Source organism: Colletotrichum abscissum (assembly GCF_030869225.1).
Source record: "Colletotrichum abscissum strain IMI 504890 chromosome Unknown Scaffold_18.1, whole genome shotgun sequence".
In the NCBI taxonomy this organism is placed as follows: Eukaryota; Fungi; Ascomycota; class Sordariomycetes; order Glomerellales; family Glomerellaceae; genus Colletotrichum; species Colletotrichum abscissum.
The window spans coordinates 150,616-170,124 of record NW_026850076.1 but is presented as its reverse complement, the minus strand read 5'-3'; the positions used below and the strand labels follow the sequence as shown (position 1 = coordinate 170,124).

The 19,509-nt window shown below is 51.7% G+C and overlaps 6 protein-coding genes across 6 annotated transcripts; 5 read left to right on the top strand and 1 right to left on the bottom strand.

Moving 5' to 3' along the window:
- Nucleotides 1–314: 314 nt before the first annotated feature.
- CABS01_08049 (uncharacterized protein) lies at nt 315–2,216 on the bottom strand (the record flags this gene model as incomplete). Its single annotated transcript, XM_060541411.1, has 1 exon — nt 315–2,216. One exon carries the CDS (start codon nt 2,214–2,216, stop codon nt 315–317), a length of 1,902 nt encoding a protein of 633 aa, XP_060402215.1.
- A 2,716-nt stretch (nt 2,217–4,932) lies between these two features.
- Nucleotides 4,933–6,174, top strand: CABS01_08048 (uncharacterized protein; the record flags this gene model as incomplete). Its single annotated transcript, XM_060541410.1, has 1 exon — nt 4,933–6,174. The coding sequence occupies one exon, from the start codon at nt 4,933–4,935 to the stop codon at nt 6,172–6,174; it is 1,242 nt and encodes a 413-aa protein (XP_060402214.1).
- A 2,464-nt stretch (nt 6,175–8,638) lies between these two features.
- CABS01_08047 (uncharacterized protein) lies at nt 8,639–9,808 on the top strand (the record flags this gene model as incomplete). The annotated part of the gene is made up of 3 exons (XM_060541409.1): nt 8,639–9,070; nt 9,165–9,252; nt 9,342–9,808. The coding sequence occupies 3 exons, from the start codon at nt 8,639–8,641 to the stop codon at nt 9,806–9,808; spliced, it is 987 nt and encodes a 328-aa protein (XP_060402213.1).
- A 1,179-nt stretch (nt 9,809–10,987) lies between these two features.
- CABS01_08046 (uncharacterized protein) lies at nt 10,988–11,320 on the top strand (the record flags this gene model as incomplete). The annotated part of the gene is made up of 2 exons (XM_060541408.1): nt 10,988–11,092; nt 11,174–11,320. The coding sequence occupies 2 exons, from the start codon at nt 10,988–10,990 to the stop codon at nt 11,318–11,320; spliced, it is 252 nt and encodes an 83-aa protein (XP_060402212.1).
- A 675-nt stretch (nt 11,321–11,995) lies between these two features.
- CABS01_08045 (uncharacterized protein) lies at nt 11,996–16,036 on the top strand (the record flags this gene model as incomplete). Its single annotated transcript, XM_060541407.1, has 7 exons — nt 11,996–12,157; nt 12,447–13,079; nt 13,134–13,240; nt 13,304–13,512; nt 13,608–13,852; nt 14,359–15,450; nt 15,512–16,036. The coding sequence occupies 7 exons, from the start codon at nt 11,996–11,998 to the stop codon at nt 16,034–16,036; spliced, it is 2,973 nt and encodes a 990-aa protein (XP_060402211.1).
- A 1,188-nt stretch (nt 16,037–17,224) lies between these two features.
- CABS01_08044 (uncharacterized protein) lies at nt 17,225–19,240 on the top strand (the record flags this gene model as incomplete). The annotated part of the gene is made up of 2 exons (XM_060541406.1): nt 17,225–18,274; nt 18,377–19,240. The coding sequence occupies 2 exons, from the start codon at nt 17,225–17,227 to the stop codon at nt 19,238–19,240; spliced, it is 1,914 nt and encodes a 637-aa protein (XP_060402210.1).
- Nucleotides 19,241–19,509: the final 269 nt, after the last annotated feature.

Below are 19,509 nucleotides of genomic sequence, written 5' to 3'. Positions count from 1 at the left end.
ATGCTATGCTCAGTTATATGTATGTGTATATGTGAGATGCGAACCGTGTCCAAATATGACCAAATGCAATGCGGCCTGACCTGCGTCAATATTACTGAACGAGGTCGGCGTGAATCCCCAAAACCAATCAAAAAGCACTTACTCAAAAACCATGCATGCTACTTTCTCAACATCAGTGGTATCTCTCGCAAACATCATGCAGCTTCATGCGCACCGGCGGGGCAGTGGCGTCTATCTCGACCAAAACGACAACGTATAATCCAGATTAAATCCAAGCCAAAACATGAGAAAAGGGTATTGGTGAGCGCAACCGATCACCTCTTCACGAGAGCCTGCTGTTCCATGACATACAGCTCTCTCACAACGCGGGCCATGGTGATCCGCTGTGTCGGCGCGGGTATCAACATATCGGAAACAAGCCGCTCAAGCTTGTCGCGCGGGTACAGCTTCTCCCTCGCCACCGCAACCTCGCTCAGCCATCTGTACATCTGATCCACAGCAGGGCAAGGCTGAGCGGGGCCCCTCTGCTGCGGGTTCGGCGGGGGCGGAGGTCGATTCACGTCGGCAATCATCCAGTACAGCGCCGTCTGTTTAGCCTGCTTCCGTGAGCGTGCGTCCGGGAAGGGAATCTTGCCGAGGACGTAGAGCATCGTCACGCCGAGCGCCCAGACATCCGACGGCGGGCCGCGGAGCTTCTTGCCGATGAACTCGGGCGGGATGTAGTACGGCGTCCCTCCCGTCGTCACGGGCCCGCTGGTGTGCGTCGACAGGCCGAAGTCACAAAGCACGGCGCCGCGGGAGGGCGAGTAGAGGATGTTGGCGGGCTTGATATCGTTGTGGACCAGGTTCTTGCTGTGCAGATAGTGCAGTGCGCCGCTGATGTCGCGCGCGATGGCAAAGGCGTCAGTGCGGTCGCCGAGGAAGCTGTGGTCGAGCTGGGAGCGCCAGACGCCCTTTGCACTGAGGTCCTTTGCGTCGACGTGTTCCATGTAAAGGGAGAGGTAGCGGGCGTCGCCGCCGTAGAGCTTGACGATGGACTCGTGGCGGAGGTCGTCTTGGGACTGGTACTCGCGGAGCCACATGTCGGCCTGACGGATCACGTTACGCTCGTTGTTGTCCTGGGGCTTCGAGGCGGTGTTGGCGTTTGCGTTGGCAGTGCGGGTCTTCAGGACTTTGACAGTGACGATGCCGTCTGGAACGTTGGAGTGCTCTGCAGTGAAGACGGAGGAGAGGGCGGTGGAGGCGATTTGGTCGCGCTTGGAGACTGTGTACTCGTCGATCTCGCAGCCGCCGGGGATGACGACCGTCTCGTCCTTTTGCATGTCCAAAAGGGCGTGGCCGTTTGTCGCCACAAGTTCTCTGCCCTTGGCTTCTGTGGGCAAGGGGAATACGAGTGGTTGTGCTTGTGGTCTGAGGAACATGATGACGCCGTCTTCCTTTTCCTTCTTCACTATGCCGGCCTCCTCCGTCGTGCGAGCCTTCTTCTCGGACCGTGGCTCACCATCATCGGCGGTGAATGACCGCTTACCAGAGGCGTTGAGGGCATCCGAGTTTGAGCTTGAGGGGAGTTCGTCTTTGAGGTCCGAGTCGGCATGTTTGAAGTAGGCGGGCCGCTTCTCCAGGATCCTAAAGTCGAGCACTTCAACATCGCGAACGTTTATCCTCCATGTTCCTGGTGACAGCGCCTTGGGGGCTCCCGGATTGACCCCCCAGCTGGCGCAAGAACCTGGACCGTCGGATATCCTCGTCAATGAAATGGGCACCTCGGATCTGTTCAGAAGGATTTGGTTATCGCTCGTCGGATCATAGTAAAGCTCACACCACAGCGGTGGGCGGGGCGTGTTGTCGTCCAACCGCTCCGGCGGGATACGCACGGAGAACTTTATGTCCCGGGACGTCTGGGAGACGGCGAGCACCTTGTGTTGAGGTTCCTGCTCAGAAGCAACCTCGGCGCGGAGAGCGAGCCACTGGCAGTTGTAGTTACCCGGGCTCACCGAGCGGCTCCGAGTAAGGGGTCGGACGAGGATGCGGATGCCCTGCTTGTGGTGGTGCTCCTCAACACGGAGCTTGTCTAGCGGCACGGGGTCGCCCGAGATGAGGTCAAAGGGTTCCTCTACGCGGATGTTTCTCATGCGGGCATCGATTTCAGATTGAGAGAACGGTTCTGTCTTTTCTTCCGACGGCTCCTCCGAGCCGCGGATCCGGCGGTCTCCCATCAAGCGAGGGAAGGGATGACGATGTTGCCTAGCCTCCCGTGGCCCATGCGCGGTTCGATTTGCGATGGCGGCTCGGCAGCTACGGATACCTTACGGGGAGATGGACTCTGGAACCACGCCAGGCACTCCGGACAGCGGGTCGTGGGGTGAGAGGTGAGTCGTCGTTGTCGTCGCAGTGGCAATGAGGTGAGTGAGTCTGGCCGGGATGGGTTGGCCTGGACACGTAGGTTTGGTGTGAGGTAAGATGTTGTCTATCCTGGTATGGCCAGGTGGACAGGCGAGTTGAGTAAGAGTGAGATGGTGCGCGGCAGGGTGAGCGTGGTCAGATCTTTTGCGATGGGCAGGGTTCAGAGCGCAGCGGTCTGTAGGTTGGCCGAGGCGTGATTTATGAATGGGGAAAAGGAAAAAGAAACAGGAGGAGAGAAACAGTTTCTCTGCCAGGTACAGATGCAGGAACAGCACGGCATTAATGAGCCTCCTGAGCACTGCCAACAAGCTGTTCTGTCGGGGTGTTGGAGAAGGGCAGACGGACAGAACTCGACGTCAGATGAACAAATGGACAGATGAGCCCAATGTCAACTGAAGAGCAGACGACGGCGGGGAACGGGATAAACGGGGAGTGAACGGGGTTGAGCTGACTTGAGCTGACGGGGGGAGGGACCTTGGGACCTTATGGAAGGGCCTGCTGATGGAGTCTCAGCCTCAAGTAGTTTATCGGCCGACCAGCAGGGCAAAGATACTAATTGTAAGATTACGCTGCTCTAGCAGCAACTTGGGTGTTTGAGTGAGATCCTCTCAGTGTCAGCACATTCAGCGATATCTTTGTGTGTGGCCGCAACTAAGGACGAAACACACTCACTGAGTACGGAAATGATTTTGGAACGCGCGCATATCCCTAGGTTTTGAAGAGTCATCGAACCCTGTGGAACGAGACTGGTGCCTACGTAGTAGGGCCGGTTGGCCTTGGTCTTGGAGAAGATGTGAGGGGAAGAGGAAAATCGACTGAAATGATGGGCTGGCTGGGCTGCAGGGCTTCCAACCAGGCATGGCGCTCTAGGCCCAGAGGGGAGAGATCGTTCCCATTTGAGATCTGACCCAGCGTCAGCCCTGGTCAACAGAGGGGCAGAGGTATCCCAGCGGCAGACCTAATGTGGGAAGTGACATTAGCTTCATCGAACGAGAGCCTTCAGCGCTTCGTCGCTCATCAAGCCAAACCGGAACGTCGACTATCTCTCAGCCACAACAGCGCCTCTCATTCAACGGTCCGAACGGCGCACACTGAGGAGGATCGATCACTGTGAGTGAGACGATGGTCTGCAGGTCTCGCAGTGCCCGCCAGGCCCCTGACAGTTGACCATAACCTGACACAATGAGGATGAACGGGATAAAGTCACTTGACCTGTCCGTATTCACGCGTCAAGGCGAATGAGTTGAGAACTGGAGAAACAGAGACAGCGGCCCGGCCGTGACTGGGACAGGTGCGGAAGAGGTTTCTTATGAGGAAGCAGTTTGTCGGGAGATCCGGACTGAGGTGTCAGACTGACTGAAGACAGGTCGCAGGCCATGATAGTATTGAATATCGCAAGTCGGGATGAGACAATGACACTGCGAAATGAGTGGGTTTCGATGAATCTTGATGAGTCGAAATGTGCCTCGGGTGAGTGAGAACGGCCAACAATGAGCGAGTCACTCGGTGGTTGGCTGTGGAAGCGAGGCTTGATGACTGAGCCATCCTGTTGGACTTGTGTCGCCGCCTCTTGTCAACTCCGCCCAACCAACTCTTCTTCCTTTTCCATCATCCTCCCGCTGTTGCGGAAGCAGGCTGTCTGTCGCCACCGAAATGGAAATTGAGAACCCAACTGAAAGACTCACATTCACGCTCCGAGCCAGATGGAGAGTGCGGGAAAAGTGAGTGAGAGAGTGAGAGAGAGCAGAGCCTGGCTGTGGTTCACTGCCTGCGCCCGGGCCAACCCAGAATATCGTCTCGTGGCTTGCGTGAGTGGACCCGCTCAGACGCTTGCAGCTCTAGTAAGCGTTTCCATTGGTTCTGACTGAAGATACCATGCTACTCTGCATCATTCCCTCTTCTACCATTGGCTCGCTAGAGTGGCGGAGTCTGAGAAGGCCAGGACAGCCCTGCCCTCGTGTTCCGATTTTGTCGGACACAGCAGGGATACCCCCCTAGTCGTAGGGCCTCCTGTCGGCGCTAGTGCTGCTTGGTGTGCCGCTAGCGTCTCCGGGTCCCTTGCACTTTCCCGTCATCTTTGCAATTCTCTCCGGCCACACGTGACTTTTGGCGATGTTTTGAATCGGCGTGAAGTTCGTCCGACTCTGGCTTCACGCACATTGCGTCCGGGCACCCCCCCGACCAACTCATTCCCGCTCTCCTCGGTGTCCCCACGCCCTGAAACCGTCCATCCTCATCACCAACGAGCCCATCAACAACCCCGACATTCACCTTTCACTCCTCACGGACACCTGAATATTCACAATGGATACCCTTTGCAGTTGCATCTAAATGTTCTTCATGTCGTCACTAAAAAACAACCATTTCTTCCATCGAGAAAACCGAAGCCACCGGCCTCACCAGCCACCCTTCATTCCCTTCCTCCGAACCGCCTGAACCGACTCTTCTCTCCACTCCGACTCCCTCTACTACCAATCGACAACTACTTCTCGTCGTCGACTATCCTCTTCAGTACGGTCTTGCCCTAACATGGATGAACCGGGTTGTGCTTGGCCTTTCTGGAAGTTTGGGATGAAGAGAGATGATCTCTCCACCAAACTGCAAGACCAGTACAACACGATTCCTTCCAGCATCCAGGACCCCGACGCCTTTCACAATGATGTCTGCGAGATCTCCCACATCGCCGACACCGCCGACGAGTTCCATCGCCTCATGGCTGACCGCAAGGAACAACGCTTGAAGGAACTCAACATGTCCCTTGATCTCGCTGCTGTCGAAATCATTGCGAACCCCAAGCTCGTCGGCACGGCGCAGTGGTCGTACGCTCTGCAGCTCTTCCGAACACGCTCGCTCGACTCCCTGGTGCGACTGTTCTCAAGCTACCTCCCCGACGACTATTCATGCGCGCAAGGCTACTATGCATCTTCCACCGGTACCTCCTTCAGTGATCGATGCAGCTCTCGCACCGCGAGCACCAACCTCAGCAGCCTCGACGACGGTCCCTGTTTCTTTCACGATGATGATGACGACAAGCCCATTATGACGCATGAGCCTTTTCACATTTCGACCTCTATTTCTTCCGCCATCACCACAGATCTCCCTCTGTCTCCTCGCTCCATGACGATGCACTCCGATACATCTGTGTCGTCCCCAATCGACCATGATCACGACCACAGCTACCACCACAACCTCACGCCCGCGCGAACATTATCCTTTTCTGGATCCGAGTCCGGCCGACTCGAAGAGAGGCGGCTTCAGTGTCTCGATGATGAAGACGACGACGAGGAAGAAGATACCTCACAGTCTGAAGATCCCGATTCTCTGACGACGTCGGTCTCTGATCTAGAAGAGCACCGTTTGACGCGTGAATCTACCGTGGAGGAGGAGCAATCTAGCGAATACACCGACAGCGCCATTGAAGAGGACGACTGCGAAGAAGAGTTCCCGACAACTCAGCTTCCCTTCGACCTCTACGACGACGTGATGGAGTCTTCAGAAACACCAACACCCAAACCAGAAACAACAACGGCGGCGTCTTACCTTGACAGCAAATCTCCTTTCCGTTCGATACCCCAATCTTTCCGCGCATCCTCACCAAAGATACCCCATCTCCTACGCCGTCGTGACGCCAGCCCCGCAAAGGGCATTAGCAGTAGTAGTATCAGTAGGAGGACTCCCGAAGAATCAGCGTGCCGTATTCAGAAGCCGCAGCCCGACGCCGCACGCGTGCGGGCCTTGGCGGCAAGGGATCGTAGAAGAGGCTTGGACTAGCATGCAGGGCTGCCGGGGACGGCGGGCGCTGTATATATGTCCATCAAGTGTACATACAATTGTATCATGAGTTCTAATCCGTTTTCTCAGTTACCTGACCTGACCTGCTTCACCCTTCGCTTGTGCGAACGTGCGCGCGCGTACCCAGTTATAAGCGATCATTCTGTCTTCCCGTTTACATGTATCGGTCTGCAGACACGTTTGTTCCATGATAAATATGACTCTCCGTCAGCGCATGGCCTCAAATAACTAATGTTCCAGGGATACGCGTGTTTAAGAAAGACAACAATGTAAGAAACACAACGAAGAAACCACCGCGTGCACGCATCGAAAACGTCGATTCCGCACCCGTTTATCTGATCCGTTAAGCATTTCGCGCGACAACGTGATGTCGGTGTCGTGACGGTCTCGGTTTCTCGGTAAGTTCACGTTTTGGGTACAGCCCAACCCGTCTGACAGTGTCAGGTGGCTTGCTTGTATCTTTGCCTTGGGTTGGTAGTGTCGAGTGACCTTGCCTACCCGCCCGACTAGTGTCTAACTCACCTTACCCTTCCTTGCTTTACCTTGCCACGTTTTTATTCCTGCCCTTGCCTTGGGAATATGACGTCATTAGAGAAAGAAGCTCCTGTCTCTATTTATTGTGGTTTATTTTTGGGTCGGAGTTGGGTGTTGATCATGTGCTTGTTCTCTACGAAGTCCTGGGGGCCGGGTTCCTGGTGAGGCTGTTCCTAGCTGCCTGGTAAGTACCAAGTAGGTAGGCAGGGTGCGTGGCTCGTCCTTGAGTCGCGCATCATCCTACGATAGGTAGAACGCGTACTCACCGCTGAGATTTTATTGCCTTGTGGATTTTCAAGACTTGTCGTCTATGTTCATATCTCATCGTGTTTAATAAGTACTTTACCTTATTCAAGAGAGATGGTACTCCAACTCAAACGAGCCTCCAACAAATGTGCGGGCTCACTCATAGTTCACGGTGCCTCAACTCATGCTGAAGTGCTCTCGCATGAGGAAACCCCGCGTAGCTGTGTACCCCCCAAGCATAGCTCCCGTGAGAATCGGAAAGGGCGGGAAATGTAGCCCAACAACACCTAGGACTCTCGTCAGCCCCTTCTTTTGACTGGAAAACAGAGGTTATTGATCGGACTAGTTTTGTGTCGCTAGAGACTGAGTTGCCGACATACTTTGAGCTGGCATTTCAGGGCCATGCAACGGGAAGTATTACTGATGATTACTCATTAAAAGCTCTGAGATATCAAAGACATTTTTCGTGTGTCTAGGGAAGCACTCAACTCCCTCGCTCAGTGCATATACGTGTCTTCAATCACGCCAATGTAGCAAGTCAAGCATGGATATCGGGGAGCCTGTTGTGGAAATACTATCAACTCTTTGCTTGTCATCCCGAGAAAATAGCTATGACTGGCGCCCGGCCTTGGCAATATTCAAAAGCACGACACACGCCGCGGGATGTCCGCGCTCGTTACCACGAGCAGTAAGGTTGAAACTCACCGGAAACCATCCGCGATGGTGCCCGGGGGACGCTCCACAGCACCACCGGCCACGGAGCGGGGTCTTGATAATCGGCGGCCTCATATGAAGAGAAACGCCGTCGGGACGGGTCCAAGTGCCTCGCACCGATCTTGAGAGTCCCCCACCCCTCGACTCCCCAACAACTTTAGCATCCCACCAGGGGTTTCACTCCACCTCACTTAAGCTTGAACTCTCATGCTTAACAACAAACCTTACCCCCATGGTGAGCTGGTTGCCTTCTCGGCTCTTGCTTCTCACAACCCGATAGCTTATTGAAGTTAAGGCCTAGCACATGCTTGACGGTAATCAAAGGAAGTTGCCGAGAGGGTGGAAGGGAATGTTTAAGTGCGAATTCAACCCGGAGCGATAAGTACTGCCTTGTGAGAAAGTTGTTGAGGGGAAGAGGAAACGCACTCAAGATATTGTCACCTCAGCCCATTCTCATCCTAGCATCTGCACACACGAAGCCGCGCTGGGCTACCAATGGTATCCTGGCCGGATCAGTATTCCTCCCCGACCAGGAGCAAGATCTGACGAGCCGCATGGCCGTCGGACTTTAGCTTCGTGATGGAATAGACCTAAGTTTGCCTTTGTGAGTAGGATTTGGTTCCGCCTATCTTTTTCAGTCTTCAGTCTTGTTTCAGAAAGTGGGAGCTATCATCTGTCTCTAACGGTAGGGTTTGCATTATACATGTAAAGTCATCTCAAATGCGTTATCACCCTTCAGCTTCGCTCTCGGTACCGTTGAACACCTCAGAATGATGTATAAAAATGCTCAATGGCACGGACGAAGAGTTATATAAAATGTTGCCCTTTGAACCAGTCTTATCACGAGAACTTGCGCGCTTTCCTACTTGCCACTGTACATCTATCAAAGACACTCGAACTGAATTTCATTCCGACTGCAGTCCGATGCATCAAATTGGGCGCCATCAGCATGGCATCCTACACTCACTCAAGCAAGGGAACACCCGGCCAATCCAAACTCTTCCTCAACCCCGCGGCCCTGAGCCCCGCGGGAGACAGGGCTAACCACACCACGTTCTGGCGAAACCCCAAGGTCGGGAACATCTACCGTAACACCGAGTACATCACTGCTCCGATTACGCAGCCGCTGCTGAACTATTGCGGTCTGACAGAGGACAAGTTTGCTTCGCTCACTGAGCCTATCGAGGTGCTTGATATGTGCTGCGGTGCAGGCGTTGTCTCGGCCTACATTCAGGAGATGCTGAAGTCAACAGGGCAAGGTGGGAAGGGGCTTGTGAGATTGACTTGCTCTGATTCTAGTGGTGGTCAGATTGAACATGTCAGGGGCCGAGTTGGGAAGGACGGCTGGACGGATACGACGGTGGTCCAGGCGGATATGGCGGTATGTGACAGGCTCCCTCCCAATATGGGTAGTTTAGAGTCTCTTTGTACATGGACGGTTGATGTAACAATGGATTCTTTACTGACTACATCAGAGCTTACCATTTGAGTCGAACAGCTTTGACTTCATAGTCGTTGGCATGGCGTTGATGGTTGTCGCTGAACCCTACGCGGGCCTAGCAGGTAGGTGCGCCGCCAGCGTCCACTGTCAAAGGATACAAAACTGTCAAGGAGAAACATCGTTCTCTGGCCTGCCACTGATTGATTAGTAGAACTGTACCGCGTTCTCAAGCCAGGCGGCCGTATCGCGAGTTCTACATGGGCAACGGAAGGTTGGGTCTACGATACCCGCGATGCCGTCGCAGAACTTAGCGTCCCCGGGCAGCAACCAGTGCCATGGCCGCAGAAGTCATGCCATCTGACCGGACTTTGGTCACCTGGCGCATGGGATGATCCCTACTTCGCGGCTGCCATGTATAATGCTTCGGGACTGACTGAGATTGACTCGGAAACCGTGGCCAAGCCTATCACTTTCAGAGATCCTGAGCAATTTTGTATTATTTTTCAGGCGCTGCTTACGGGTACCGTTGAGAGATACTGGTCTGAGGAGCAAAAGGAGAAGTTAAGGCACAAGTTGAAGCCTGTCATTGTTGAGTATTTGGGGAAAAAGTACGGCGGAGGGCCGTTTGAGATTGAGAGGTCTATTGTACTCGTTAGCGGGACGAAGGCAAAAGTGTGAATCCTTTGATATAGCAGTTATGTTAGATGAGAGACTCAGTTTCACAAGGTCTATCCTGCCTGTGCTAGTTGCAGTGGGATCCATGCGAAAGCTCCCAAGCAGGCTACCACTTTCCGAATGATTTGAGTCCTTGACTAGTAGAATTGTACATTTTCCAATTCCGCTAGATTTTCAAATTCGATGTAGTAGGCCATGGACAAAGCCAGTGGAACAGATGTTGAGAGACGCTGACGACTTCTGGACTAGAGAACTTCATTCCGGCGTAGGAGTGAAAGTACGAGAAGAAAATTGTGCCGATTCTGAAGATTGGGTAGGTGGTTTGAAGGCAACGATAGTAAATAGGTATGCCCTGATTGACTACGGATTTAAAATATGGTCATCACGTCCAAAAACGACAGGCAGTCTTGCAAGCAAATATGGCCCCCAATACTCAGGCAAGCGCTACGGAAGAATGAACTTTTCAAAGCCATCATAGTCGTCTGAGCAGCTAATAAATTATTATCGAGCCCAATGATACAATGATCACGGCTTCGGCAGCTATCTACGCCCGAGTGAAGTTACCGACGCCGATGCTGAGATCTCGGGTACGCTCGCAATACCTGCAGCGATCGATGCCTTGTCCTAGGTGCCAAGCACCTCTTACGTGTCTCTCAGCTGATTCCTCTCAAAATATCGTTACGGCGATATGTTGAGTCAAGGCAAAACTAGAATATTTCCGTAGTCTGGTTTCATCCTGGTGGGCGCTAGCGTTTCTGACTCTGTATGTTTTATAATTAAAGCTTCAACGGAAGCTCTAAAGGCGCTGAGTGGACAGTGCACTCGAGCGAAGAGACCGTGGCTCAGGCCTGAAGAGCAACCACTACCGAATCAACGCGCGCTAACGGAAAGTTTAATCAAACGTACATGCGAACGATACCCTTTGGTTAGAACCACTGTATCTGGGCCTCTGAGATATCGCGAGTAAGTTGGGCGAGGTTCTTTAAAAACATGAAGAGGTCATCGGCATCACTGACTTGGACTCTGGAGAATGGTCTACATAAGACTTAGAGTGCCCCTGCCTTGGTTTAGAAGTCGTATCCGAACGTTCCCATCTCCATTTTCCCACCAGTTTTCAGTTGACCGTCACTTGACGCAAATTTGACAAACCTATCCGATACACGAAATTGAAGCAAGGCAACAATGCGGCTTCAAGCCCTACTATTTGCTAGCACGATCGCTCTTGGAAGCGTCGGAGCCCTAGGACTGAGTCTTCCTAGGAATTCAGCATTCGCCCTGGCAGCACTGGTATGGGTCCTTTATGAGCTACCTACTGCAAATAATTCACCGCCGTGATCCGTCCAAATCGTGCTAATCAACCTTGCTTAGGCCCCTAGTGTTGCCTTTGCGTCTCCCGCAAAACTTCTGACGCGAGCAGCAATGAGTCCTCGCGAAGAGGGTTTAAAACTTGAGGATCGTGCGAATCGGGGACCGCCCGGTTGTGGGCGTGATCCAGCCACCTGCCAAAGAGACTAGGCCTCGCGATGATTCAACGGCTGGATCTACGACCTCCGAGGTCGACGAGTGAGTGACAGATCTACGAATCGGTGAAAGTGAAACGGTTAAATATATCATGGAGGCACACGAATAGACTATCATTACAGAACATCGCCACTCTTGAATGCTGAGATTGCCTCTTTTCCTCGACGTTTAAGAAGAAAAAAAAAAGAAACGAGTGTAAAAAAGATGAGAAGTCTAGGATCACGATGTTGACTTTCGTAAACGACTCCACTGGAATTGCCCTTGTTTGGAACGTCGATGTTCCAAGAATGGCTGCCTGCTGTCGTGACTGCACGCGAATAGGAGCCAATGGAAGCCCACATGTGCTCTCACTGGGCTTTCGAGATATGTTGAGGTACTCCAAGAGCTTCCTGCCAATCATTCACAAATATTTGTCATCGCCTGGTCATTCAATGTTAATTAGAAGTGCCGAAGCATGATGGCCATGCGATTGGCTTGGAAACCTCCATCAGGTTGGTCCCATGAAGGCGCAGCACACAAGGCGAACCCAGAGGCAGACTGCTGTAGAGCCTGACTTTACCCCTCGTCCTTCCCACAAAATTTCGTAAATCTTCCTATAGCAAGATCCTCCCTCTCGTTGGCATTCCCTCGAAAGTTTATCTTCTTTTCTCCTGCGTGTCGTCTCAGGGCATGGCTGAATTCTTTGGAGTTGCCGCTGGAGTGGCTGGTTTTGTGTCCCTCATGGTACAGATTGGTGAGGGCGTCAGCAAATTGCGAGCTATCCACGACAATGCGGGCAAGGCTGCGACCGATATCAGCACCCTTATCCGAGAACTGGATCTCTTGACACATGTTATGCAGGATGTAATTGTGCATGCTTCTAATCGCAATGATTCTGTGGTTCAACATTGTCAAGCGGATTGCGACCAAGTTGTTCGGGATTTGAAGTCTCTGATCGCGAAGATACCTCCAACATCAAAAAGTACTGTAAAGGCCAACGCGCTTAAGTTCCTTGCTTTTCGAGATTGGAACGAAAATGTGATGGCTTTGCAGCGAAGTATTCAAGGGGCGAAGATCAATATGATTTTGTGCGTGTCATAATCCTTTGAAGATACTTCTGCCGCCTTTCAATCACTAACAGAGTGTCAATGTCAGGATCACGACGTATAGAAACTCGAACCAGCTTAAAGAGTTAACCTTGGTCAGCCAACTTCACACCTTGCCGCCGACAGGAAATCCTCCTGAAGAGTCAGCCTCAGAGCTGGCTCCGGCTTCTGCTTCGGACTTATCCCAATCTCCAACCGCCTCCGTTGGCATAGTGCCAAGAAGAGAGAAATTGAGGGCCAAACATAGAGGAAATTGCCTTTTGAGACCATGCTCTTGTGTTTGCCATCGCACGAACAGGACAACACATCGGTTCTGGGCTCTAGAGTATACTCCTTGGGGCGCTTTGCAGCAGAGCTGCGACCTGGAGACCTGCAACACGACAAGATACGGAGCTTCAGTGAGGCTTGCGTTCTCGCAGTTTGGCATTAGATGGGCAGCAGTGCTTGAGGTCTATACTATCACATCCGCAGGCAGGTTCTCACTTCGTCCGAATCTCGAAATGGAGCAAATAGTGCCGTACACGTCTCCAGGTTTCGAGATTATATGGAGGTGCCAGACGTACAGCATTGGATTCGAAGAGGCTAGCGAAAGCCTGAGACAGCTCTACAGAGCAGACCCGCAAGGTTTCAGCCGCCACGTGAATCCAGGTGGGAAGTCCTATATCGAGGTGGGTTTGCCAAAGTTTCATTTCCGGCCATATTCTGACAGATGATGATGATAGGAGATTTTGAGGTATCCGTGGGCAAGGGGAAATGATCAGACTCAATGGGAACTACTGATACTCTTCATGCAAGAGTTCGAAATGACCAAAGGGACTGACAGTGTGCCGTAGGTCAAACTCGTAAACTGGGAGCATGTGAAATGGCTAAGGTCATTGATTCGTCATTACAGGTTTCTTGTGCAATGCGCGCAGTGGATTGGCAAAGGCCCCCACTTGTACTTGCTGGAACTACTTCTCGATTTGGGTTACGATGTCTCCGGAGTTGTTGGGGATTTTCAAGACTGGCCAGCGCTGTCATCGCCGAACTGGATCTCAGAAGCAATTACCCCAGACCCTTTCTTCATCGAATATTTCAAGATAGTGTGCACACACAACCAAGGTTAGTTCAGTCCTCAGCCTAAAGCATCTCACTGATTTCTGTACTCGAGAGGAATAGCGAGGAAAACGAAATGGCCCCTAACGTGTGATACGCAGGATTCGCTGGAATGACACCACTCCACGAGGCTATACTGATCGAGTCGACACAAACAGTAGCCAGATGGATATCTAAGTCTAAGAAAGACGAAAAGAACAGCCTCGGGCAGACACCCCTTCACCTGGCTGTTTCGGATCCTCAACGATTGAAAGCACTCATTGACTCGGGACATGATGTTAACATGACTGACATCCATGGCATCAAACCCCTGATGTACGCTGCTGCCGTAAACCAGGATGAATCCGTCACCCTTTTGATTGAAGCTGGGGCCTGCATCAACGCAGGTGATAAAAAGTAGAGTTTTGCTATCCGGGCAGTACTGTTTAGCTATCCGGGCAGTAATCCACTTTTTAGACCAATAAGGACTTATAGCTGCAGAGCTCGGGCCACAGCCCCACACCCGTACCAGCTGCACCTGCCCACGGGCCACTCAGCGCAGTTACGTAAAGCAGCCGCAGGCACGTTCAGTTGCAATTGCCCACGGTCGCAATTACCTACGGTCGCAATTGCCCACGGTCGCAATTACCTATAGAAATAGATATTTAAGTAGGTAATTAAGTAGGTGATTAAGTAGGTAATTGAGTAGGTAATTGCTACTATAGGTAATTGTAACCGTGGGTAATTACGACTATACGTACTTACGGCGGATATGCGCTAGGTAGCCCGTAGGTAGGTACAGCGGGGTAAAAAAGTTTAGAGTTTAGACGGCAGACTCTAATTGGTCTAAAAAGTGGATTACTGCCCGGATAGCCAAACAGTACTGCCCGGATAGCGAAACTCAAAAAGTATGGGCGTACTTTTCTACACTACGCCGCCGTGCGTGGACATTGGAAGTTGATCTTCAGGTTCCTAGTTCGCCTGGAAGGCTTTGCCGACAATTGGATTGTGGAGGGCTGGGCCGAAAGCGCTGTCTTGTTGTATCACGTCGAATATCCCAACCTTGGCAATCTTGAAATGCGCGAGGTTTTTCTCGGACAGCTCTTGATGAAGTGTCGTACAGCCAACTTGACCTTTGATGATGTGACTTCTGGCATTAAAGACAATTGTCTGCTACATTACAACACCGGAATCACTGACTTCGAGGCTTTGATGGAGCAAGGGTTCAGGCTATTCAACCATATGAATAGCAAAGGCCAAACCCCTCTGATGGTAGCCGCCGAATTGGGCGAACCTGATCTGGTCAGAAAGCTTGTTGAAGTCGGAGCTGACGTCAATCTCAAAGACTTGCATCATAGAACAGCTCTACACTTCGCTCTTGGTAGAATGGAGAAGAGCCGAGGCTACGGCTTCTGGGTTGCTATGGAGACTTTGCGGATACTGTTGGCCGGAGGCGCGAATGTCTTCACTATAGATGGCTGCAGATGCCCCTGTTCATCCTTTGGCCGTCTCTCGGTTGTTGACTTGCTGAATTCTTCCAGACATTGGTGGCAAGGGATATGGGAGAAGCCTCCAATCGCGGCGATGGAGCTTCTGTGCCTCACAGTGGAATATAGAGGAGCACAAGAAGGAAAAGACTTGCTGCTTTCTTTCATTCGGTGGGAGAAGCATGAGGAGCGTGGAATGTCCCATCTTTGCTTCCAGCGTCATTCAGCGGATGGCCTCTATGGCTTTGTTGCTTCATCTCGTCCACTCTGCCTGCAGGCTGAAGAAGTCGACGACATACTCGACGAAGAGTCAGAGTTTCTTGCCATTTTGGAAACTGAGATGGAAGAATCAAGTGCCAAGGACTTTGAGCACCTACTTAAGGACTGGCTCAAGCAGATGAAGAGCAGACTTGATAAAGTGGTTGAGGAAAAAAGCAGATCAGATGCGAAATGTGTGAAAGGGCAGGCGGAAGTCAAGGTATGATGAACTCTACCCCCAATGTGACGTCGTGCACCAATACTCATGTATTACCGAACAGCATGGCTACCAGGTGGATTATAAACGCGATTGCTTCTACCACAACTTGGTCGTAGACGTAGACTGGCCAGATCCTACACGAGCAATCAGATCTTCTCTGGCTATGTACATCGCTTGGATCGAGCATGAATACGATCATGGGGCCACTGCACGCTTGGCTGGACCATTCCACAAGGACTGGTACTCTACTAGGACCTCAATGGTTCACAAGTTTATCGAAGTCTTCTGCATACCGACAGCAGAGATTGCACACGCTTTGAAGCGCTCGGATGCGACTATCGAGGAAGAACGGTATGGACATGTCAATATTGAGCTGATCATAGAACACTTTCTTCGGCCTGCTTCAAAGTACAAATGGATTGACGATCGTCTTGGAAAGCAACATACATTCCCGACCCACGAGCTGGCAGAAGTGTTTCCCTTTGAGAGGATCAATTTTTACAACTTTCGCTCATTTTCGGTCCCTTTTGTGAAGTCTGTAACTTGGAAAAAAATGGGTTGTTTGGGTCGAAGAAGATCTGGATAGTACTTTTGGTACTTAGGTACCATGTCGCAGCAATACTCAGATTCTTCCAAGGCCATCGTCAACTACAGAACGGGAGACGGTTTTGATGACAGTAGCTGTCTTGGAGATGCCCTATTGTGCCCAACCGCACAGCAAAGAGGTGTAGCCACACATGATTTGCCGAACTCAGATAGCGTGGTTGGCCTCCTGCATTTGCCTTGTCGCTGCATCAAGGATACGCTGAGATTTTCACCTGGCTTTTCACTGGTCGTCCTGAGATTACCCCTCTTCAAGCAGCGCGAGAAGGTGTCTGCTGTTTACTACGTATAATTAGCTTACACTTCTCGCTCAGGATCATGTGCGTCCCTCAACTATCGCCACTCCGCTGTGGCTTAAATAAAATACCCTACATCGGCCAGTCGTCCAGCGTTCAACCCTCCCTCGGTCCTACCCCAGCAGTCATTAATAATCTGAGCGAATTTTACGATGGCGAGTTGGTTGGAAGTCAGAACGCGAGCGGCGGCACCATCGCCAGCCGTAAGGTGCCGATTTGATCTCAAAGGATGTTGCCGCTCAGGGTCTGACTGCCCATTCGTCCATGAAGGGCCCAGAAAGTCGCCTGCATCCGGAAAGGCCGATGCGGTCCTATCGCCAGTGATCTGCAAGTTCTTTGCAAAGGGCTTCTGCTCCAGAGGCGATGAATGCGCCTTCCCTCACATCTATCAAACCGTGCCGTCTGGCCCATCTCACGAGTCTGCGCTGAGAGGCGTGGAGCCCACTGGATCAGTAGCGGAAGACTCCCGCTCCAAGATCCCCTGCGTCTTCTTTGCAAAGGGAAATTGTAGAAGTGGCGTCAAGTGCGCATTTTCTCACGATAATGTCCCAAGAGAAGCAGCATCAGCAGCAAGTGAAGTTGCGGTATGTGGAACCTTAGACTCATCAAGCGACCGAAGATGGGTGCTGATTTCCTGCTTCTAGCTGCCCGAACCGCAAGAGAAGTGCACACGTGAGCTACTAGGTGCCTGGGTAAACTTTGGCCCAGGCGCATCTGTCGAGAAGCTATCGCTCTTCTCCGACTTTTCTTCCGCCAGCATTCTCAACCTACCCGCTCAAAGCGATGTTGCAGCAGTATCACGACTCCTGAGTCGATCGGGGTTCGACATTCCAAGTCTCGCCATTCGCGCAAGACCTCAAGGCATAGGGGGCTTGATGTGTGCTATCATCCGGGCAGAAGACCCTGACTTTGCACAATCACTCTACGAAAAGTTCAAGAATCCTAAGATCGAAGAAATATCCGGAATACCAGGATTGAAGGTCGAAGTGCACAAGCCTCTCAACCTTTATACAAACAAGGGGTTCACCCACAGGGTAAATCGCAAGAAAGTCATCTGCTCCTGGCACAAACCAAAGCAACTGGCTTGCTTGACCTTTGGTTCCGAGTCTGCAGAGAGTGAAGTCCGCAGTAAATTCGGAATTGGAATATTCACTGTGCTGGGAGCGAAGGTTTCTTGTGCACCAAGGTCGAACGCGCTACATCACCGACAGGGGAGCAACTTGGGAATGCCATATTCAGCCAATTCGTCACCGAAGTTGAGACTATACGTTCCACCACAAGCTACGAAGGACGACATTCTCAGCATGATTCCTCAAAGACAGCGACCCACAAGTGTAAAACTTGAGGGACTGCAGGACCTGGACAATACCAAGAGTGAGGTCGACTTCGTTGAAGCTCTACTCGTGGGCATTGGACCATTGGAGACGAGACTCAAGGCGGATGCAGACACCGTTGGCAAACGAGTCAAGGCGATGGCTCGTTTCTCGGACGAGGCAGACGCTATGACTGCGGTTAGGTTGCTTGACTCTAAGCCCTTGCCATTCAACAAGGACGACAGACTCAGCATCAGTAGAGTTCATTCTGCAACCTACAAGATCGCGGATCATATCTTCAGCGCGGTTCTTCTAGACTTCGAGAAAGCTGCTCAGACTTTCCGCTCGATAAGAGTCAACTTCAAAAGATTTCCACCGGCAAATGGCTACGTCACACTGAGACTCGAGAGTGAAAGGGGAGTTGATCTCGCGGCAGCTGAGACTCACACAGACAAGCTACTCGAAGGACGCTTAGTATACGATGCTGGAGGTAAGAAGCCCCTCTGGAGTCCATCTTTCAATAATAAACCACTGGCGAATCGACGGCTTCGACCCATCGAGGGACAGCATAAAGTGGCGTTTCAGTGCGCTCCGTCCAAAGCCGAGATCCACGTCTTCGGCTCACCCGAAGCCTCGCAGAGAGCTTGCGATGCATTGCTACAGTCTTTCAGCGACAACCCTTCCACAATCCACTATGTACCGTTGACCTCTGAGAGTCTGCACTGGGCCATCAGGGGAGGATTCAAGGCTATCTGCGAAATCCTGGGTGAGGAAGCTGTATCCCTCAACATTCTTGAGACACCCAAAAGGTTGGAGATCATCGGTCCGCGAGCTTCTTTTGACACGGCTATGGATATCTTGGCCAAAGGACGTTTACCTCAGGAGCATGAGACAACCGCAGTAGCAGAGGAATGCTGTCCGGTTTGTTGGACAACGGCTGAGACCCCACTGAAAGTCAAATGTGGACATGTGTACTGCCGTGACTGTTTCGAAAACTTCTGCCAATCGACCGTTGGTAACGGAGAATCGGGCATCCGCTGTCTGGCCGACGAGGGCGCTTGTAATGCCTTGTTCTCACTCCAGGAGCTTCAAGACTCCCTGTCATCGGTCACCTTCGAAGAGCTTCTTGCTTCCGCGGTGACGAGTCATGTCAATAGTCGCCCGGATGAGTTTCGCTGGTGTCCAACCCCAGACTGCCAAGCCATATACAGACCGACATTGCAAGGACCGCCAAAAGTCTTCAGCTGCCGAGGGTGCTCAAAGACCATTTGCGCATCATGTAACGTCGACCACCGCGGCAAGACCTGTGCCGAACACAAATACGTCACATCAGGAGCAGCGGCAGATGCTGATAGGAAGTTCGACAAAGTCAAGAAGAAGCTAGGAATAAAAGATTGTCCTAGATGCAAAACTTCGATTCAAAAGTCGGACGGCTGCAACCACATGACTTGCAGCGCTTGCAAAGCACACATCTGCTGGGTTTGTCTGGAAGCTTTCAATGATTCGAAGCCTTGCTATGATCACATGAACAAAGCACATGGAGGAATCTTCCCAGATGATGCGCTATACGAAGCATGAAATCGAGACGAGAAGGGAGGCCTCAGATCAAAAGCGAATTGAGCAATTTGTCGCGTACGCGGGAATTTTTCTTCACGAATATGTCAAGCATTTGAGATGGAATTACTGCCATAGATTGTCCTTTTCTGTGTTGGTAATCTAGCCTTTTCCTATCCAAGACAGGATGAAATCACTACAGTGACTTATTCGTTTTGAATAGGCTTTTACAACAGGAACTCACATCATTGAGCACGTCAAGCAAGACCAAAAACGTGCCAAGAATCGCTTTA